Raw genomic sequence first — 18405 nt, forward strand, 5'->3', positions numbered from 1 at the left:
GAAGCACGCCCATAGGGAAATTCGTCTTGCGGAACGACTCAAAAACGGAAAACTCTTTCATCTTGCGAGTTTTTCATTTTGCGAGGCGTTCGTCTTGCGGGGCACCACTGTAATGCTGTAATAAAAGGACTATCCATCTACCAAATGCTCATTAATTCTTAGCGGTGAGCTACCAGAAAGGAGAGGGGAATTCCCGCACTTTTGACAGTCTTGAACCTACAAAATGGAGAGCCTGTTTGGAGCCAAAGCAACCAGCCGTAAGCTCTTCCAGGGGTTTTCTTTTGGCTGTTATTTATCACCAAGGAGGTGAATGCTGTCCTTGATTCAACAGATAGGAATCTCACCTGCCCTTGTCCACTTCTCCAGCTTGCCCTCCAGAACTCGCCACTGTACTCCGAGATCTTCGTCTTTACTGATGCATCCGCTAAAGATGCACACCTGAAGAACAGCGTGGAAGCCCTCATCCAGGAACAGAAATGCAAGGTGGGCTGGGCTGTTTGCATTTCATGATGTTCAATTTTGAAAAACACTGATAAGGGATCTGAATTTCTGTTAAAGATAAACGTAAAGGGACTCCTGACCATTAGGTCCATTTGTGACCGACTCTGGGATTATGGCGCTCATCTCGCTTTACTGGCCAAGGGAGCCGGCATACAGTTTCCGGGTCATGTGGCCAGCATGACTAAGCCGCTTCTGGCAAACCAGAGCAGCACATGGAAACGCCATTTACCTTCCTGCCAGAGCAGTACCTATTGATCTACTTGCACTTTGATGTGCTTTTGAACTGCTAGATTGGCAGGAGCAGGGACCGAGCAACGGGAGCTCACCCCGTCGCGGGGATTTGAACCGCCGACCTTCTGATTGGCAAGTCCGAGGCTCTGTGGTTTAACCCACAGCACCACCCGCGTAATTTTTGTTACGGTTTTGTAAAAATCCAGGGCTGTGAAATCACAATGAAATCATCTATTCGCCCTGCCCCCAATATAAAGCTGCTTTCCTCCCCCTTCCACTTGACGTCAGGTGACCTTCCTAATAACAGAAGATCCCTCCAGAACCCGGGTGAAAAGGGAAACACTTTCCCCAGACCGATTCAACCTCTACATCAGCCTAGCTCACAGCTCCGGCGGCCAGATCATATTTACGGACAACGAGAACATCCAGAGGGTGTCGGAAATCATCGGTGAATCCAGCACATCTTCGGTAATTGGGGGGGGGGAGAGGGGGAAATAGGGGGGAGTGCTTATTTTTAAGTACAGTGGTACCTCAGGTTACATACGCTTCAGGTTACATATGCTTCAGGTTACAGACTCCACTAACCCAGAAATAGTGCTTCAGGTTAAGAACTTTGCTTCCGGATAAGAACAGAAATCGGGCTCTGGCGGCGCAGCAGCAGCAGGAGGCCCTATTAGCTAAAGTGGTGCTTCAGGTTAAGAACAGTTTCAGGTTAAGAATGGACCTCCGGAACGAATTAAGTACTTAACCCGAGGTACTACTGTACTCGTTTAAACATTGTGAAATAAAACCCACTGGCCTATTCATTAGGACACTTTTCTAGTTTATAAAAAATGTTTTTAATTGGTTTACTTAAACCAGGGGTAGGGAACCTAAGGTCCGAGGGCCGGATGCGGGCCAATCGCCTTCTCAATCTGGCCCACGGATGGTTTTTACATGAGTAGAATGTGTCCTTTTATTTAAAACGCATCTCTGGGTTATTTGTGGGGAATAGGAATTCATTCATCCCCCCCCTCCAAAAAAATAGTCTGGCCCACCACATCGTCTGAGGGATGGTGGACTAGCCCATGGCTGAAAAAGGTTGCTGACTCCTGACTTAAACTGATCAGCTAAAAGTTGCAGCCCTCGGGAAGTAATATAACTGTCTGACATGGGGCTCGAACTCACAAACCCCGAGAGTCTCATGTTCTGCTGACTGAGCTATCCCAGTCTACGTAGTGCTACACCAATTATCAGTGCAAGCCTTTCTGCTTGCCTGATGGAACAGCCTGCCCTCTCCTCCCTCCCCTCCCCCTCTGTCTGGGGTTTTCCTGACCCATCTCCCAGCCATCTATGGGGGGTGGGAAGAGCAGGGGAAGCAAGCCCCACTGTGCTAGCAAAAGTGTTTGTGCAGGCTTCTGCTGGCGGGGCGTGTTAGCTGAATTGTGCCCCTGATTTTGTTGTTGTTTGAGAGAGTTGACCAACCTGATCCTATGACAGGCATAGGCAAACTTGTCCCCTCCAGATGATTTGGGACTACAACTCCCATAATCCCTGACCACTGGTCCTGTTAGCTAGGGATGATGGGAGTTGTAGTCCCAAAACATCTGGAGGGCCGCGTTTGCCTATGCCTGTCCTACGATGCGATGGCTTCAACGAACATTTTCATAATTATTTTTTAAGAAAGCATTCTGAAACACTCTGCCTTCAAGTTGCTGTGCATTCAGAAAAAACACACATTCTGCTTCAAACCACACATTTTTTCACGTTTTCCCTGTCGCTTCACTTTTTCCAGGTGACCCTCTTCCGCCACCAGAAAGGGAACATCTTCAGCCCCAAGGGGTCGCAGCGGAGGAGGAGAAAGGAAGCGGCGCAGCTGGAAGATCACACCTTCTGGATTGACAGCTTGGTGGACAAAGTGGTCTTGACCATCCAAGGGGGCGTTCGGGCCTTTGAGATGCAGAACCCCGCAGGTAGCGTGATCTGTGGCTTTTCACTGGCACCTGTCTGCTCTCTCAAGTGTGTTGCCCCCAGGGTGGATTTGATTTAAATCAAATCAAATCGATTTAAATCACAATTTAAATCACTAGTCAGTAAGACTTGATTTAAATCTTTTTTTATATTTTTTTACAGAAAGACCCATTCTTGCTGTGGCATAATCTTGATATTTATAACCAGATGAAGGTTTCATTTCTGGAATAATAAATTTTCAGAGTAGTTTTTACAATTATATCAGAAATTACTGATTTGGTTATACTATTGGAAATGCATAGACAGATAATTATGAAATTATTGTGAGGTTTCATAAGTTAACTGTTTATTTTTGGACAACTTTTCTGCTGTACTTTATTGGAAGGAGAAAAAACAATCATTTCCTTAGTAACAATTTAAACAATTGATTTAACTAAAACAATAACACTGTAGCATATGTATCCGTGTTTGTTAACTGATGTGGTTAAACAATTAAAAAAACAAACACTTAGACTGAGTTTTAGCACACATGAAAAACTTAAAACAAATCTTTGTTTCCTGATGAATAACCTTTGGACTATAATGTAACTTAAATAGAAAACTATCTTTAGAAATATGTATCCTCCAAAAGAATTTTATTTTTAAAAAAAACCAATTTAAATAAAAAAACCCTGATTTAAATTTTTTAAAATCCAATTTTAAAATTATTAGTCAATTTTAAAAAAATTATTTTTAGCCACCCTGGTTTCCTCTGTGCTTTGGGTTCTACTTGCTTTATGTTTTAGGTGCTGTGCAGAGGGTAAGAAATCAGGCCACTTTCCCCAGGAAAAAAGCCCCTAGTTTACTGCTGAATCGGAACAAACAGCAATCAAGTTTTTCTGTGGATTAATGTTTGCTCTGATTCAGCTGTAAACGGTGGATTTCCCCGGGGGGAAACAGCGAGACAAAAACGAAAGCAAACCTCTTGGACCCATGGCTTGAATGGCAGGGACCTGTGGATGGGCTCTTAGTCACAAGGGGAATTCCAGGCATGTATTTCTGGTGGGAACAGTCCTTCTCTTGCAGTGCAAGTTTATCACAGTGCCCACCCTAGCATGTATCATCTCCTTTCCATTTAATCTTGACTTAATCTTCTGGCAGAAAATCCAATAAGTTAGAAATAACCTGTTGCGAATGGGCTGTTTACAGTTACTGAATTGTTCTGCCTGGACACTGAGGTCCAGCTCTGAGGGCCTTCTGGCAATTCCCTCACTGCAAGAAGCAAAGTTACGGGGAACCAGGCAGAGGGCCTTCTTGGTGGTCGCACCCTCCCTGTGGAACCCCCTACCGTCAGATGTCAAGGAAATAAACAACAACAACAATTTATTATTTATACATCTCCCATCTGGCTAGGTTTTCCACAGCCACTCTGGGCGGCTTCCAACAGAATATTAAAATACAATAATCTATTAAACATTAAAAGCTTCCCTAAACAGGGCTGCCTTCATATGTCTTCTAAAAGTCTAGTAGTTGTTTTCTCTTTTAAATCTAGTGGGAGGGCATTCCACAGGGTGGGTGCCACTACCGAGAAGGCCCTCTGCCTGGTTCCCTGTAACTTCGCTTCTTGTAGCGAGGAAACCGCCAGAAGGCCCTCGTCGCTGGACCTCAGTGTCTGGGCAGAACGATGGAGGTGGAGACGCTCCTTTAGGTATACTAGACCGAGACCATTTAGGGCTTTAAAGGTCAGTACCAACTACCTGACTTTTAGAAGACATCTGAAGGCAGACCTGTTTATGGAAGTGTTTATCGTGTTTTTATTATGTTGGGAGGCACCCAGAGTGACTGGGGAAACCCAGACAGATGGGTGGGGTATAAATGATGATGATGATGATGATGAATAGATCTGTTTGCAGTTCTAAGCTCCCACCTGGAAGCGTTTATCCAGTCCAGCCAATTTTAAAGGAATAACGTTTAACCCAGTTTATGTTCCCCTTGTGGCCGTCCATGCAGGTGTAAGACAGGCTTCTTCATCAGCCAGCGGTCCATTGGCCAAGATCCAGTCCATTGGAAGCATCTACAGAGCAGTCCTTTCTCCCCCTCTCCATGCTGGTAAATGGACGCTGACACTTCAGTCACAAGGCCACTACTCTGTGCACGTCCAAGGTGAGGAAAGGCTAAACCGAGGTGCTGGAATAAGTGAGGCCACAATTCTCAGCTCCATTTTTCCTCTGAATGATCTTGCACACACCTGGAGGCGCTAGGGAGTGCCAGTTGCATCAGATCTATTATTGGCCTAAAAGAGTGGCCATCTTTTTTGGATCTTTGAGCAAACAATTGCTCCAACACGGTAAAACTCTGTTCTCTACAGCAAATGATTTCTAGTGAGGTCTGGAGGGCGGCAGCATGAGAGCAGGACCTTCTCTGCAGTGGCTCCCCATCTGTGGAATGCTCTCTCCAAGGAAGTTTCTTTTATTCTTGTTACAGATAGGTAGCCGTGTTGGTCTGCCATAGTCAAAACAAAAAAAAATTCCTTCCAATAGCACCTTAAAGACCAACTAAGTTAGTTCTAGGTATGAGCTTTCGTGTGCATGCACACTTCTTCAGTCATGTATAATGAGGGAATTTCAGAAATAGACTGGAAAGAGAAGCTGCTGAATTGCAACTTATTACCAAACTTAAAACCATGGAGAGACCTGGTCTGAACAAAGACATTGGATTCTTATCTCATTATACATGACAAAGCCATTTTTCACCTTCTCACCCCTTGCTTTTTCCTGTAAGACCTATTGCAGTCCTTAAGAGTCGTCAACAGGCTCATCACAGCTATCTGCCAATCACCCATTCCCACCACCCTTCTGAGTAATACCCCTCCCCACCTTCTCACTATATAGAAGGGTCTGGTGACTTCTGTTTCAGTGTATCTGAAGAAGTGTGCATGCACACGAAAGCTCATACCAAGAACTAACTTAGTTGGTCTTTAAAGTGCTACTGGTGGGAATTTTTTTTTGTTTCTTTTATTCTTGTTCTTACTGAAATTCTATATCTATCTCTCTATCTCTCTACATCTATCTATCTATATCTATCTATCTATCTATCTATCTATCTATCTATCTATCTATCTATCTATCTATCATCTATCTATCTATCATCTATCTATCTATCTATCTTCTATCATCTATCTATCTATCTATCTATCTATCTATCTATCTATCTATCTATCTATCTATCATCTATCTATCTATCTATCTATCTATTTCTGTTTTACAATTTAGAGTATTAATTAAAACAACCTTAAAATATCAGTGACTTCCCTTCTTCTCTTTCCATGGTCCATTTTGCATATCATAAATCCCTGAATATTTCCCATAAACTAAACCATTCACTATTCCATTACTGCATCCATCAAAACTTGTTGACGCTGTTGAATTTATCTTAATGCTGCCAATGTTTTCAAGTGTACACAATTTCCCCCATATATTTAATAAACATTTCCCAATCTTCTTTAAAAGTATGTTCTTGTTATCTTCTTCTTTGTGTTAGGTCTGCAAGCTGCACATATTCCATCGGTTTAAGTTGCCATTCTTCTTTAGTTGGGACTTGGCTTATGTTCCATTTTTGGGCTAACAAAACACATAAATAACCTTTTTTTTTTACACCTGAGAATTTCCATGAAAAAACGTTTTACTTGTTGACAGGTCAGAGCACCTTTGACTTCCTGTATTACTTTGCGGTTCCAAAGGACGGACGCCACCCTGGGCTTTTTATGATGGATAGTTCTCCTGTGCAAGGTATGTACGGGATCTTTCTCCTTCAGTGGCTCCTTGGTGTTAGTTTTTGCACAGCTGTGTGGCAGCAGCAAGGGGGGTGCACAGTGATTTATTTTTTTTAATTAAAAAGTCCTTGTCATTATCCAGTCTTAAAATACCATAGTAGGAAGTGGACTGGGAATTATACTGAGGAGCCACAAGTGGTCTTCTTAACGGGGCAAATTTCACTATGGGTCTACTTCCACCAAGCTTAAAGACACTTCAATACAATCTGCACAAAAAGTATTCAGAAAAAAACAAGTTCACCAATGTGTTGGAAAGAATGAACCATTAAGTGATCATTTTAAACGTATGTGGTGGGCCTGTGGGAAAAGTGACCCAATTTAAGCAATCAAATTTTTCTTGATTTTAGAAAGGAAGTTTAAAATTTTTTAAAACACCATTACTGAGTTTATTCATGGGAGAACACCAAGATATAATATGGAAACCATTTGTGGGATGTGCATTGTTAGAAGACGGAGTTTTTATAGCTCAAACCTAGACATTTAAAGGATTTTACCTGTCTTTAAAAAAATCTATTGGCAAAACACAAAACATTTGTCTTTTCATAATTTTTTGTTTAGTTTTTTATCTGTGCTGTCCGTAGAATTTCATTTTAATATGTTCTGCTTTCTCCTAATGTTGGTTTTTGGAAAATACTTCCCCCCACCCCCAAGCCTTTGTCTCTATTAACCATCCAATATATTTGGTGGTCAGATATGAAATAATCCCTCCGTTGGTTCCATTCCACACCTTGGCCTCACCTGTTTACTTAGACATTATTGCTAGCTGCCAACTTCCAGCCTAATCGCAGGCTTGGATACTTCCAGAGGCCCTGTCTATAAGCCAGCACACTTAGCATCTTTGGGATTGGATGAGCACAAAAAATAGCTCTGCTGGATTTGACCAGCGGCCCATTGAGGCAGGCATCCTGTTCTCACATTGTCCAGTCAAGACAACAGGGAGACATGTAAAGTACTGCACTTGGGCAAAAAAAATGAGAGGCACAAATACATGATGGGTGACACCTGGCTTGAGAGCAGTACATGTGAAAAGGATCTAGGAGTCTTGGTTGACCACAAACTTGACATGAGCCAACAGTGTGACGCGGCAGCTAAAAAAGCCAATGCAATTCTGGGCTGCATCAATAGGAGTATAGCATCTAGATCAAGGGAAGTAATAGTGCCACTGTATTCTGCTCTGGTCAGACCTCACCTGGAGTACTGTGTCCAGTTCTGGGCACCACAGTTCAAGAAGGACACTGACAAACTGGGACGTGTCCAGAGGAGGGCAACCAAAATGGTCAAAGGCCTGGAAACGATGCCTTATGAGGAACGGCTAAGGGAGCTGGGCATGTTTAGCCTGGAGAAGAGGAGGTTAAGGGGTGATATGATATCCATGTTCAAATATATAAAAGGATGTCACATAGAGGAGGGAGAAAGGTTGTTTTCTGCTGCTCCAGAGAAGCGGACACGGAGCAATGGTTCCAAACTACAAGAAAGAAGATTCCACCTAAACATTAGGAAGAACTTCCTGACAGTAAGAGCTGTTCAACAGTGGAATTTGCTGCCAAGGAGTGTGGTGGAGTCTCCTTCTTTGGAGGTCTTTAAGCAGAGGCTTGACAACCATATGTCAGGAGTGCTCTGATGGTGTTTCCTGCTTGGCAGGGGGTTGGACTCGATGGCCCTTGTGGTCTCTTCCAACTCTATGATTCTATTCTATGATTCTAAGATGCCCCCAAGGGGAGGTCCAGTCAAAGGAGACTATGGGGTTGGAGTGCTCATCTTGCTTTCAAGCCGAGGGACCCGGCGTTTGTCCACAGACAGCTTTCCGGGTCATATGGCTAGCATGACTAAACCGCTTCTGGCACAACGGGACACCATGACAGAAACCAGAGTGCACGGAAATGCCGTTTACCTTCCGGCCGCAGCGGTACCTATTTATCTACTTGCACTGGTGTGCTTTTAAACTGCTAGGTTGGCAGGAGCTGGGACTGAGCAACGGGAGCTCACTCTGTTGTGGGGATTTGAATTGCCGACCTTCTGATCGGCAAGCCCAAGAGGCTCAGTGGTTTAGACCGCAGTGCCACCCGCATCCCTACTCTTCCGTCCTGCACTCTCCCAGCAACAGGCGTGGACCAATGAGCTTTTGCCTTTCATTTATTTTTCTTTTTAATTTTTTTAATTCATTTTTCTTTTTCATTCATTACATACATCTCAAAATTCTTAACATTTATTGTATATTCCTTCCTCCCTCCCCTCCAGGGCTTCCCCCAACTTCCACTTCTGGTTTGTTTCTCTTTTCACCCACTTTGCTATCTCCTAACAGAAAAAGTTATTAATAACATAACATCAAGCCTAAAAACATAAAAATAAACACATCATAATATTTCACTATTTTCTAAACGTTTTCTAATACTAATAATGTGAATGCTTATTTAAATCCTGCCATCAAGTCTATTGACTTTCTTTGTTTCTGCAAATACAGTGGTACCTCGGGTTAATTACTTAATTTGTTCTGGAGGTCCGTTCTTAACCTGAAACTGTTCTTAACCTGAAGCACCACTTTAGCTAATGGGGCCTCCTGCTGCCGCTGCACTGCCAGAGCACGATTTCTGTTCTCATCCTGAAGCAAAGTTCTTAGCCTGAAGCACTATTTCTGGGTTAGCGGAGTCTGTAACCTGAAGCGTATGTAACCTGAAGCGTATGTAACCCGAGGTACCACTGTATAATATAAATGGTTCCCGTTCTTTTTCAAAGTCGCTGTTGTCTTTTTCTCTTAATCTGTCTGTCATTTTTGCCAGTTCTGCATAGAGCTTTTCCCTTTCCTTTCGACAGGCCTGCCCACTTACCTGGTCGTTATGGCAACCGGTTTGAAGCGATCCCCTGAAGCCGGCTCGGTTCAGCTGAAAGCTGTGAACCTGGAGGGGAGGGGAGGCAGCTTCGAGGAGCTGAAACTGGAAGGAGGAGCCAACCGGACGGATCTGCTTGTGGCCAAGCTGCCTCCCACCCTGATGACCGACAGCAGCTTCTCTGTAGTGCTGCGGGCTCTGGATGGAGACGGCCGGAAGGTGGAGAGGGCTGCCCCTCAGGCCACGACTGTTGAGGCATCCCTGCTGGAGGTAAGGCAGGGAAGCGAAGAAGAAACCCATGTGTCTTGACTTCGGGAAGCTGGAGTGGTGGAGGAAGGGTGTGTGTGGTGGGTGCGGGCTGCCCCGGGTGTCATCACTGAGGGGATAGATATAAATATGAGGGTTTTTGTTTTTGTTTTTTTAAAGGGCTCACAAAACTTTTTAGTTCAGTTTTTTAAAATATATATTTTTTAATTTTTTAATTTTTATTGGAAGTTTTATTTACAACATAACATAACCCCCCCCACTCCCAATACAAAAATCCACCCTCATTAAACGTGAACATAACATACAATAAGCATAACATAGAATCATAAATAAACATAGAATCATAGAATTGTAAGAGTTGGGAGAGACTAGTCATCTGGTCCAACTCTCTGGAAAGCAGAAACTGCCATTGTATGCCAAGAAACAGGGAATTATGTTCACATGTGGGTGTAAATATGTGCAATTTTTCTGGCAAAGGCTGTTTAAGGGGATAACAGAAATCGCTGGGTTAAAGCTGACCAAAAGCCCAGAGGTAGCATTATTTTCAATTTTAGATGGGATGGAAGGTTCGCAGGCTACGAAGGACTTGTTCACAGGTTTATTGACAGCTGCACACATTATTATAGCTAGGAAGTAGAAGGGGCAAGTGGAATATAACATGGAAAAATGGTATAAAGAGGTGTGGGATGTAGCTATTAATGATAAATTAATAAGTGCCATTAAGGTAAGATGGGGAATATGCAGGAGAAACAATTTTGAGGAGATATGGAGGGTGTTTGTAGAATTTGTACTGTAAAAATGGAAATAATAATAATAATAATAATAATTTATTTATACCCTGCCCATCTGGCTGAGTTTCCCCAGCCACTCTGGGTGGCTCCCAATCAAGTGATAAAAACAGTACAGCATTAAATATTAAAAACTTCCCTGAACAGGGCTGCCTTCAGATGTCTTTTAAAGATAGGATATCTGCTTATTTCCTTCACATCTGAAGGGAGGGTGTTCCACCAACACTTTGAATTGTGCTCGGAAACATACTGGGAGCCAATGCAGATCTCTCAGGACCGGTGTTATGTGGTCCCGGCGGCCACACCCAGTCACCAATCTAGCTGCCGCATTCTGGATTAATTGCACTTTCCAGTCACCTTCAAAGAGCCCCACGTAGAGCGCATTGCAGTAGTCCAAGCGGGAGATAACTAGAGCATGCACCACTCTGGCAAGACAGTCCGCAGGCTGGTAGGGTCTCAGCCTGTGTACCAGATGGAGCTGGTAAACTGCTGCCCTGGACATAGAATTGACCTGTGCCTCCATGGACAGCTGTGAGTCCAAAATGACTCCCAGGCTGTGCACCTGGTCCTTCAGGGGCACAGTTACCCCATTCAGGACCAGGGAATCCCCCCCACCCGCCCGCCCCCTGTCCCCCAAAAACAGTACTTCTGGAATGGGGTTAAACCATCGCAAGAGGTGTTGGAAATTTTGGGAGGTTGGATAGTTACAATGGAATGGTCTCGGTGGTGGAGTGCACATGTTTATTCTTATTTATTTATGATACTTTGTCACAAAAAAAGAAAAGAAAAGAAAAAGAAACTGCCATTGGCCCAGTCCTGTGGGGGATTCAGCAGGTGCCTTCTGTGCCAGTTGTTAAATGCCTGCTGGAAAAAAAAATGCCATTCTGCCAGGCCTGTGCAGGCAATTAAGAAAACACTTTTCCGCTAAGGGTTAATTAAAATCTGCTCTGAGCTTTTTGCTGTTTTTTATTGTAAGGTTTTATGGCTGTAAACTGCTTTTTTTAATGACATTTTAAAAAATAAATCAAGGGGCACACCGTCATGCTTTTTTGGTCTGTGCAAGTAAAGGTAAAGGGACCCGTGGCCATTAGGTCCAGTCGTGGCCAACTCTGGGGTTGCGGCGCTCATCTCACTTTATTGGCCGAGGGAGCCGGCGTATAGCTTCCAGGTCACGTGGCCAGCATGACTAAGCCGCTTCTGGCGAACCAGAGCAGCGCACGGAAATGCCGTTTACCTTCCTGCCAGAGTGGTACCTATTTATCTACTTGCACTTTGACGTGCTTTCGAACTGCTAGGTTGGCAGGAGCAGGGACCGAGCAACGGGACCTCACCCCGTCACGGGGATTCGAACCGCCGACCTTCTGATTGGCAAGTCCTAGGCTCTGTGGCTTAACCCACAGTGCCACCCGCATCGGTGCAAACCTAACTGCAAATATGCACCTGAGCATTTGCGCCTGCCTTCCTTTAGGGAGGTCTAACCTACGCCCTGCTTTGTTCCAGCTGAGCACAGACGCTCCGGTGTTCCCAGGGAGACCTGTTGCCATTGCCTGGAAGGTGACGAATCCCGGCTCACCCAAGCAGTATGATCTGAGGGTAAGCAGCGTTCCTGGGTTCCCGGTCAACATCTCCAGTTCCAGGTAATTCTGATGAATGAGCAACCATGGAAGACACCAGTTCCTAGCATTGTAACTCAGCGATTTCTAGTCTTTTATGCCCTGCCCTGCCTCATATTCCAAAGGCAGGGCTTGTGCGCATTCCACTATCGCACTGTGCAGAATGCAACTTCCTAAAAACTCAATTTCCGTTCCAAAATAAGAAATGTTTTGAGATCCTAAGGCTGTGAACGTTCTTGGAGATCTCAGGATCCTGTGCATAGAATCATAGAGTTGGAAGAGACCACAAGGGCCATGGAGTCCAACCCCCTGCCAAGCAGGAAACACCATCAGAGCACTCCTGACATATGGTTGTCAAGCCTCTGCTTAAAGACCTCCAAAGAAGGAGACTCCACCACACTCCTTGGCAGCAAATTCCACTGTTGAACAGCTCTTACTGTCAGGAAGTTCTTCCTAATGTTTAGGTGGAATCTTCTTTCTTGTAGTTTGGATCCATTGCTCCGTGTCCGCTTCTCTGGAGCAGCAGAAAACAACCTTTCTCCCTCCTCTATGTGACATCCTTTTATATATTTGAACATGGCTATCATATCACCCCTAAACCTCCTCTTCTCCAGGCTAAACATGCCCAGCTCCCTTAGCCGTTCCTCATAAGGCATCGTTTCCAGGCCTTTGACCATTTTGGTTGCCCTCCTCTGGACACGTCCCAGTTTGTCAGTGTCCTTCTTGAACTGTGGTGCCCAGAACTGGACACAGTACTCCAGGTGAGGTCTGACCAGAGCAGAATACAGTGGCACTATTACTTCCCTTGATCTAGATGCTATACTCCTATTGATGCAGCCCAGAATTGCATTGGCTTTTTTAGCTGCCGCGTCACACTGTTGGCTCATGTCAAGTTTGTGGTCAACCAAGACTCCTAGATCCTTTTCACATGTACTGCTCTCAAGCCAGGTGTCACCCATCTTGTATTTGTGCCTCTCATCTTGTATTTGTGCATGTGAGAATGTTTTTAAAAGCTGGGTGGTGAGGGTTTAGGCCTCTGCGGGTCTTTGTCCCCTGCCTCCTCATGTTTAGAGGGGAAAGAAATTAGGAGTGTTGCCTCTCTGATTAGCGGTGGAGGCAATTTTGTTGCTGGTCATACCATATTGTATTGATCTTACCCAGGGGTCAGCAAACTTTTTCAGCAGGGGGCCTGTCCACTGTCCCTCAGACCTTGTGGTGGGCTGGGCTATATTTTTGGGGGGGATGGGGGGAATGAATGAATTCCCATGCCCCACAAATAACCCATAGATGCATTTCAAATAAAAGCACACATTCTACTCATGTAAAAACACGCTGATTACCAGACCGTCCGTGAGCCAGATTTAGAAGGCAATTGGGCCAGATCCGGCCCCCGGGCCTTAGTTTGCCTACCCATGATCTTACCTTACAAACTCCTGGTTTTATATGAAATACAGTCTATACATGTTTTAAGCAGCTAGATAAAATACTGAAGCTGCTTGATAATGTTTAGGCCATCCATCTATTTCTTAAATATTAACTTCTTTCGGACTTGCGTTCGACCAAACTATTCCTCCAGCCTAGTCCTCCAACATGATTAATGACCTGAGCGTTTGATGAGGCTCCAGGCATGTTCCCCCATTACGCAGAGTATACAGCAGCAGGGAAGGACGAGAAATATGAGCTACATTGCGAAGAGTTTTATTTCTAACTACGCAGACAGAAAAGAAAATACACCATCTCTCTGTGAGAGCAGAGAGGCAACTGAAACAAAGGAACAGGAAACCAGTAATATAAGCATCCGTCTCCCGTGAGACTTCCAACAGTCTGCAATCTCTGGAATGTAAACAGAGTCTTGTGACTCCAAGCACTGCACCAGTGGCGCAAACAGAAACCTAACAACTTCCATTCCCCTTTACTGCAGGCTACAATTGGACTTTAACCAAACAGCAACTGGACTCATTACCTTGAATGTACCTGATGCCGCTGATCCTGGCTCTGTGATCACCCTGACGCTGCAGGCCAGCCTCCTTCACCCATCTGGGGATCCTAGCTTTGCCCATCTACAGCTTCTTGTGATGCCTCTACCTCTGGTGAGTTTTTTGGGGGAAGAAAACTGGGGAGCGGGGTGCCCACGGGAGAATTCCTGGAGTTATTCTTTGATTATATATTGGGATGGGGAACCTGTGGTGTGTCGTCCCCCCCCCCCGATGCTGGACTCCAAATCCCATCAGCCTGGTCAGCATGGCCAGTGGATGATGGGAATTGTAGTCCAACAGATATCTGCACAGGTTCCATACACATGGTTTGCTTGAAAACCATCAGAAGGATGCAGGCTTGTCAAAAGGAGCAACGAAGTACTCATGGGTCATAGCGTTACAAGTTTGGGGAGGACAGTCGCTTCCAAACCCATGATCCTGTGTATGCGATAGAATCTTTAAGAGACAACCAATCAGACCGCTCTCTTTGTCAAAAAATTTAATAATAATAATAATAATAATAATAATAACACAAAAAAGAAAACAAGCTAGCTCCATCTTCCATGTGGCAGCCTTTAAGATATTTGAAGATGACTATCCAGTCTCCTCTTAGCTTGGCTAAACATACACAGCTGCCTCAACAGGCTTGGTTACCAGACCCTATATCCAAACACCTCGTTTTTGGATATGCTGTAACAAGAAGCTCCTCTTTGCCCGCAGGTGCAGAACCCAGACTCCTCCCCAGTCTGCAACGTCACTTCTGTTGGTGGATCCTGTGGCCCACCGCGGACCCCTTGCCACGACCAGCGTTGGACGGCTACCTTGCAGATCTGGGATGAAGCTGGCGTCCGCTCGGTGCATGTGGAAGGGGGTGCCGTGGTTGCTCACCACGCCGATGGGCTGGCAGAGTCCGTCGCTTACACCTCGGACTGTTGCTCGCAGCAAGCCAGGCTGGTGGTCACCAACTTTCTTGGGCAGAAGTATCGGTGCCAAGTGGCGTCGGCCCCCCCTGCTCTTACTGTGAAGCCAAGAGCGTCCCCTCCTGAGGTCCTTAGGAAGCCTGTGGCGGCAGCAGGGGCTGCTGTGTCCTGGGGGTGGGTATTAATGGTGTCCATGGCAACCGGATGGATGATGTGTGTGTCATAGGGGAAACTCCTGGCTGTAGGAAGGGACCTCTCTGACTGTAGAGGCTGTAGGGATATTATGGCCTTTTGCCTTCCCGAGGAAGAGAATGAATGAGCTTGGAAGATGCCAAGCAGATGGGCAGGTCCTGAATTCTGGACCCTGCAAAACACAAGGCGGGGCCTGACTACTGACATGTGTGTTGCACTGTGATTGATAGGTGGTAAAATGCTCCGAGCCTCAGATGCCACCCTCTTTACCTGATCTGAGCTGCTCTTGAGCTTTGCGGCGGCGGAGTCTCTCTGAAGAGAACAATAGAAGAAGCTTCCGTATAACTGAGCCAGATCTTTGCGTCATGTAGCCCAGATTGAGCTGTCTCATAGGGGTGCCTGCTGGCTTTTCAGCCTTAACCACCTGAGATCCTTTTAAGGGGCAGTGGCAGGGTTGAAACTGGGACTTGCGCATGCAGTACCACATGCTCAACCAGAGGGGCATGGCTGCTCCCTATAGGGAGATGTGTGGGGCCCAAACCCACATCCTTGCTGCTATGGGTTCCATGCGCAGAAGGGCATTACTAGCCAGACTCAACAGGCCATCTTTTCCCCATCTCACATACTTTTTCCCTGTCTGTGCCCCCATACCCTTTTAATCATTTGTCTATCTACAGCCTCTACTTGTGTGTTGCAGTTCTTACCCGTTCTGCTTCTGTGTATGTCTCCCCATATTATTTTGACCTGGCCACCAGAAGTGTGCAAGGCTAACTGCTTCATTTTTGCCGGCTGGAAACAGGTCCCCAAGTCTCCTGTTACCCCTGAAATGGCCCCCAATCAGTTTAACCTACAGTTCTCGTTCTCTTCATTCCTTTGCCCCCAAAGTCCCCTCCATTCTTTTCATGCACCCTTTCTAAATTCCTTTCTTACTATGGCTGCATAAAACTTTTCACAGGCCGTGCTCGATGCCTGGACACCCTCTGTACACCGTTACCTTTTCATCAGCGATCGATTTCCATTCTCTTTTTGCGTACTCAAGAGAATTCGCAGGGCTGGCCCTACTGTTAGGCAGAGGGAGGCGGCTGCCTCAGGAGGCAGATGCCGAGGGTGTTAAAGCATTGGAAAAGAGAGCTGTGTGCACGCCCCACACAGACTGCCCTGTACCCCCTAAAAGAAGCCTGCTCCTCTTACGTGTGCAGTGGGAAAGTGCTGTCCCATTGCCTAAGTTGAAACAAGGTTTGGTAGCCAGTCTGGCTAGATTCTGTGCATGAAATCGGGGGTGGCCAGTGGAGAATCAACTTTGCTTCAGGCAACAAATGTCATAGGCTGGCCCGGGAAATCTTCCTTCGCTCTTCCTTCCGCCTGTTCTTACGTGTGCCTTTCTTCCCACTCGCATTTTCCTGCCTCTCTGCCACTTCATCACTGGGTTAGTCTGTCACAGGAAAAAAACAGCAGAGCATCCTCTGACACCCTTTAAGAAGTCTAGCCATGATCTAGTAGCTGTTGAACCGAGATCTCCACACCTTCTCCTTTTGTGTGAGTGGCCCAACCGGCTTTCTGGAGAACCATTTTATGGTTCCTCTTGTGAAAGAGTTGGGAGTTGGCAAGCCTTGCCAATCCATTTCCAGTTGCCTCTTCCTAGATTCACCTGTGCAGGGGATTCTGGCTGGAACAGAATTGGTCCCTTCCCTGTTCAGGTGGGTCTACCTTGCCTTCTCCTCCCATCTTGGGCCCTGGCATGGCCTCCCTCCCTCTGTGTAACCCCCGTTCCCTCAGGCTACTTAGCTAGTTAGCTGCAGTGAGATCTGGGCCATTCAGTCTTAATCTGACTGAGCTGGGAGAGGTGATGATCAAACTTTCCTCTGCGTTGTTTTCCTGGTCAAACTCAATATACCCGTCTCACTTTCCATATAGGAAGCAGCATTGGGGGGGGGGGAGATGGCAGATATTTCAGTTGAGGAAATAAATGGTGGCTTTCCTGCTGAAAGCACTAGCTTCTTCCGCAGCCACTGTGAAGTAAAGGAAAAGTTGTTAGGAGAATCGACCACAGGTCTTCCACCAATTTGGCTTTAAGCGTGCCTTAAGATCTGAGATTCTTCTCTGCATGAAGCGTTCCTCTTCTCCAGACTTCCTTTCAGTTAAACTTGAACTGTATATTTTTGCCTACTGGGTCTAAATCGTCCTCTCTATATTTTTATGCATTTTTTTTAAAACAAGTTCTAGATATTTTAGTTTTCGCCGTATGAGATTCATGTCGTTGTTTTGTATATAGATAGATATTTGTTTAATGGATAAAAAGAAGCATTTGGAAATTTTTCGACTTTTGTGTCAACTGAAATGTAGAATGGTGGTGTCTTGCTTTTTTCCTCTTGAACTGTTTCGATAATAAAATGTGCAATAGGTTTTGAGGATCCCCGCCCCCCGGGGGGGATGTGGGAGTGAGCTTAGGGTGCAAAATTAAAATAACCCAGTGCATTCAAATATGTTTTAATCACGCATACATTTTAGTTCTTTTCTATACAAACGTTTGAATAAATAAAGTTTGGTTGGTTGTTTTTTTTTTTAAAAAAACAGGGGTGGGAATTGGGGGATGCGAAAGGGGAATAGGGAATATAAATTATTGACATTTGAGTAGTGTTATACAGGTGGCGCTGTGGGTTAAAGCCTCAGCGCCTAGGACTTGCTGATCAAAAGGTCGGCGGTTCGAATCCCTGCTGCGGGGTGCGCTCCCGCTGCTCGGTCCCAGCACCTGCCAACCTAGCAGTTCGAAAGCACCTCCGGGTGCAAGTAGATAAATAGGGACCGCTTACCAGCGGGAAGGTAAACGGCGTTTCCGTGTGCAGCTCTAGCTCGCCAGAGCAGCGATGTCACACTGGCCATGTGACCCGGAAGTGTCTCCGGACAGCGCTGGCCCCTGGCCTCTTAAGTGAGATGGGCGCACAACCCCAGAGTCTGTCAAGACTGGCCCGTACGGGCAGGGGTACCTTTACCTTTACCTATATTGTTGAAGCCAGCAGGGGGAGCCATAGATTTGAGGTTTGGATTGCTGCTAGCATCCGTATGAGAAAGTGATTAAGATAATCAATGCTGGCTTTTAAAAATACCTGCTTATAGTGGGCAGGGCCTGGCAGCTCATGTAGAGTCAGGCACTGGAGGCCAGTGGTTCAGATCACTTGAAAAATCCTAAATACCTAGCTCTAAATGCCAGGTTTGAAAATGGGGTTGAAATCCACCCCAGGCTTATGCTCTGGTTAGAAATTAGAAGAAGTGGAGTTTGGATTTGATATCCCACTTTATCACTACCCTAAGGAGTCTCAAAGCAGCTAACATT

The 18405-nt window shown here is 45.6% G+C and overlaps 1 protein-coding gene across 5 annotated transcripts in view; it reads left to right on the plus strand.

Annotated features, from left to right (window-relative positions):
* Positions 1-17614, plus strand: part of VWA7 (von Willebrand factor A domain containing 7) — a 41357-nt gene extending 23743 nt beyond the window's left edge. For 4 of the 5 annotated variants that reach the window (XM_081901503.1, XM_081901504.1, XM_081901505.1 and 1 more), the window contains 9 exons: positions 367-483; positions 1021-1200; positions 2507-2684; positions 4672-4824; positions 6357-6449; positions 9305-9588; positions 11874-12010; positions 13908-14076; positions 14683-17614. In XM_081901503.1, coding sequence (XP_081757629.1) covers positions 367-483; positions 1021-1200; positions 2507-2684; positions 4672-4824; positions 6357-6449; positions 9305-9588; positions 11874-12010; positions 13908-14076; positions 14683-15108 — 1737 coding nt within the window. In that variant the 3' untranslated portion in view covers positions 15109-17614. Of the gene's footprint in view, positions 1-366; positions 484-1020; positions 1201-2506; positions 2685-4671; positions 4825-6356; positions 6450-9304; positions 9589-11873; positions 12011-13907; positions 14077-14606 lie in introns of all 5 variants that reach the window. The other variant, XM_081901506.1, reaches the window with a different exon arrangement.
* The last annotated feature ends 791 nt before the right edge of the window (positions 17615-18405 follow it).

Source organism: Podarcis melisellensis (assembly GCF_964234715.1).
Source record: "Podarcis melisellensis genome assembly, chromosome: 2".
Lineage (NCBI taxonomy): Eukaryota > Metazoa > Chordata > Lepidosauria > Squamata > Lacertidae > Podarcis > Podarcis melisellensis.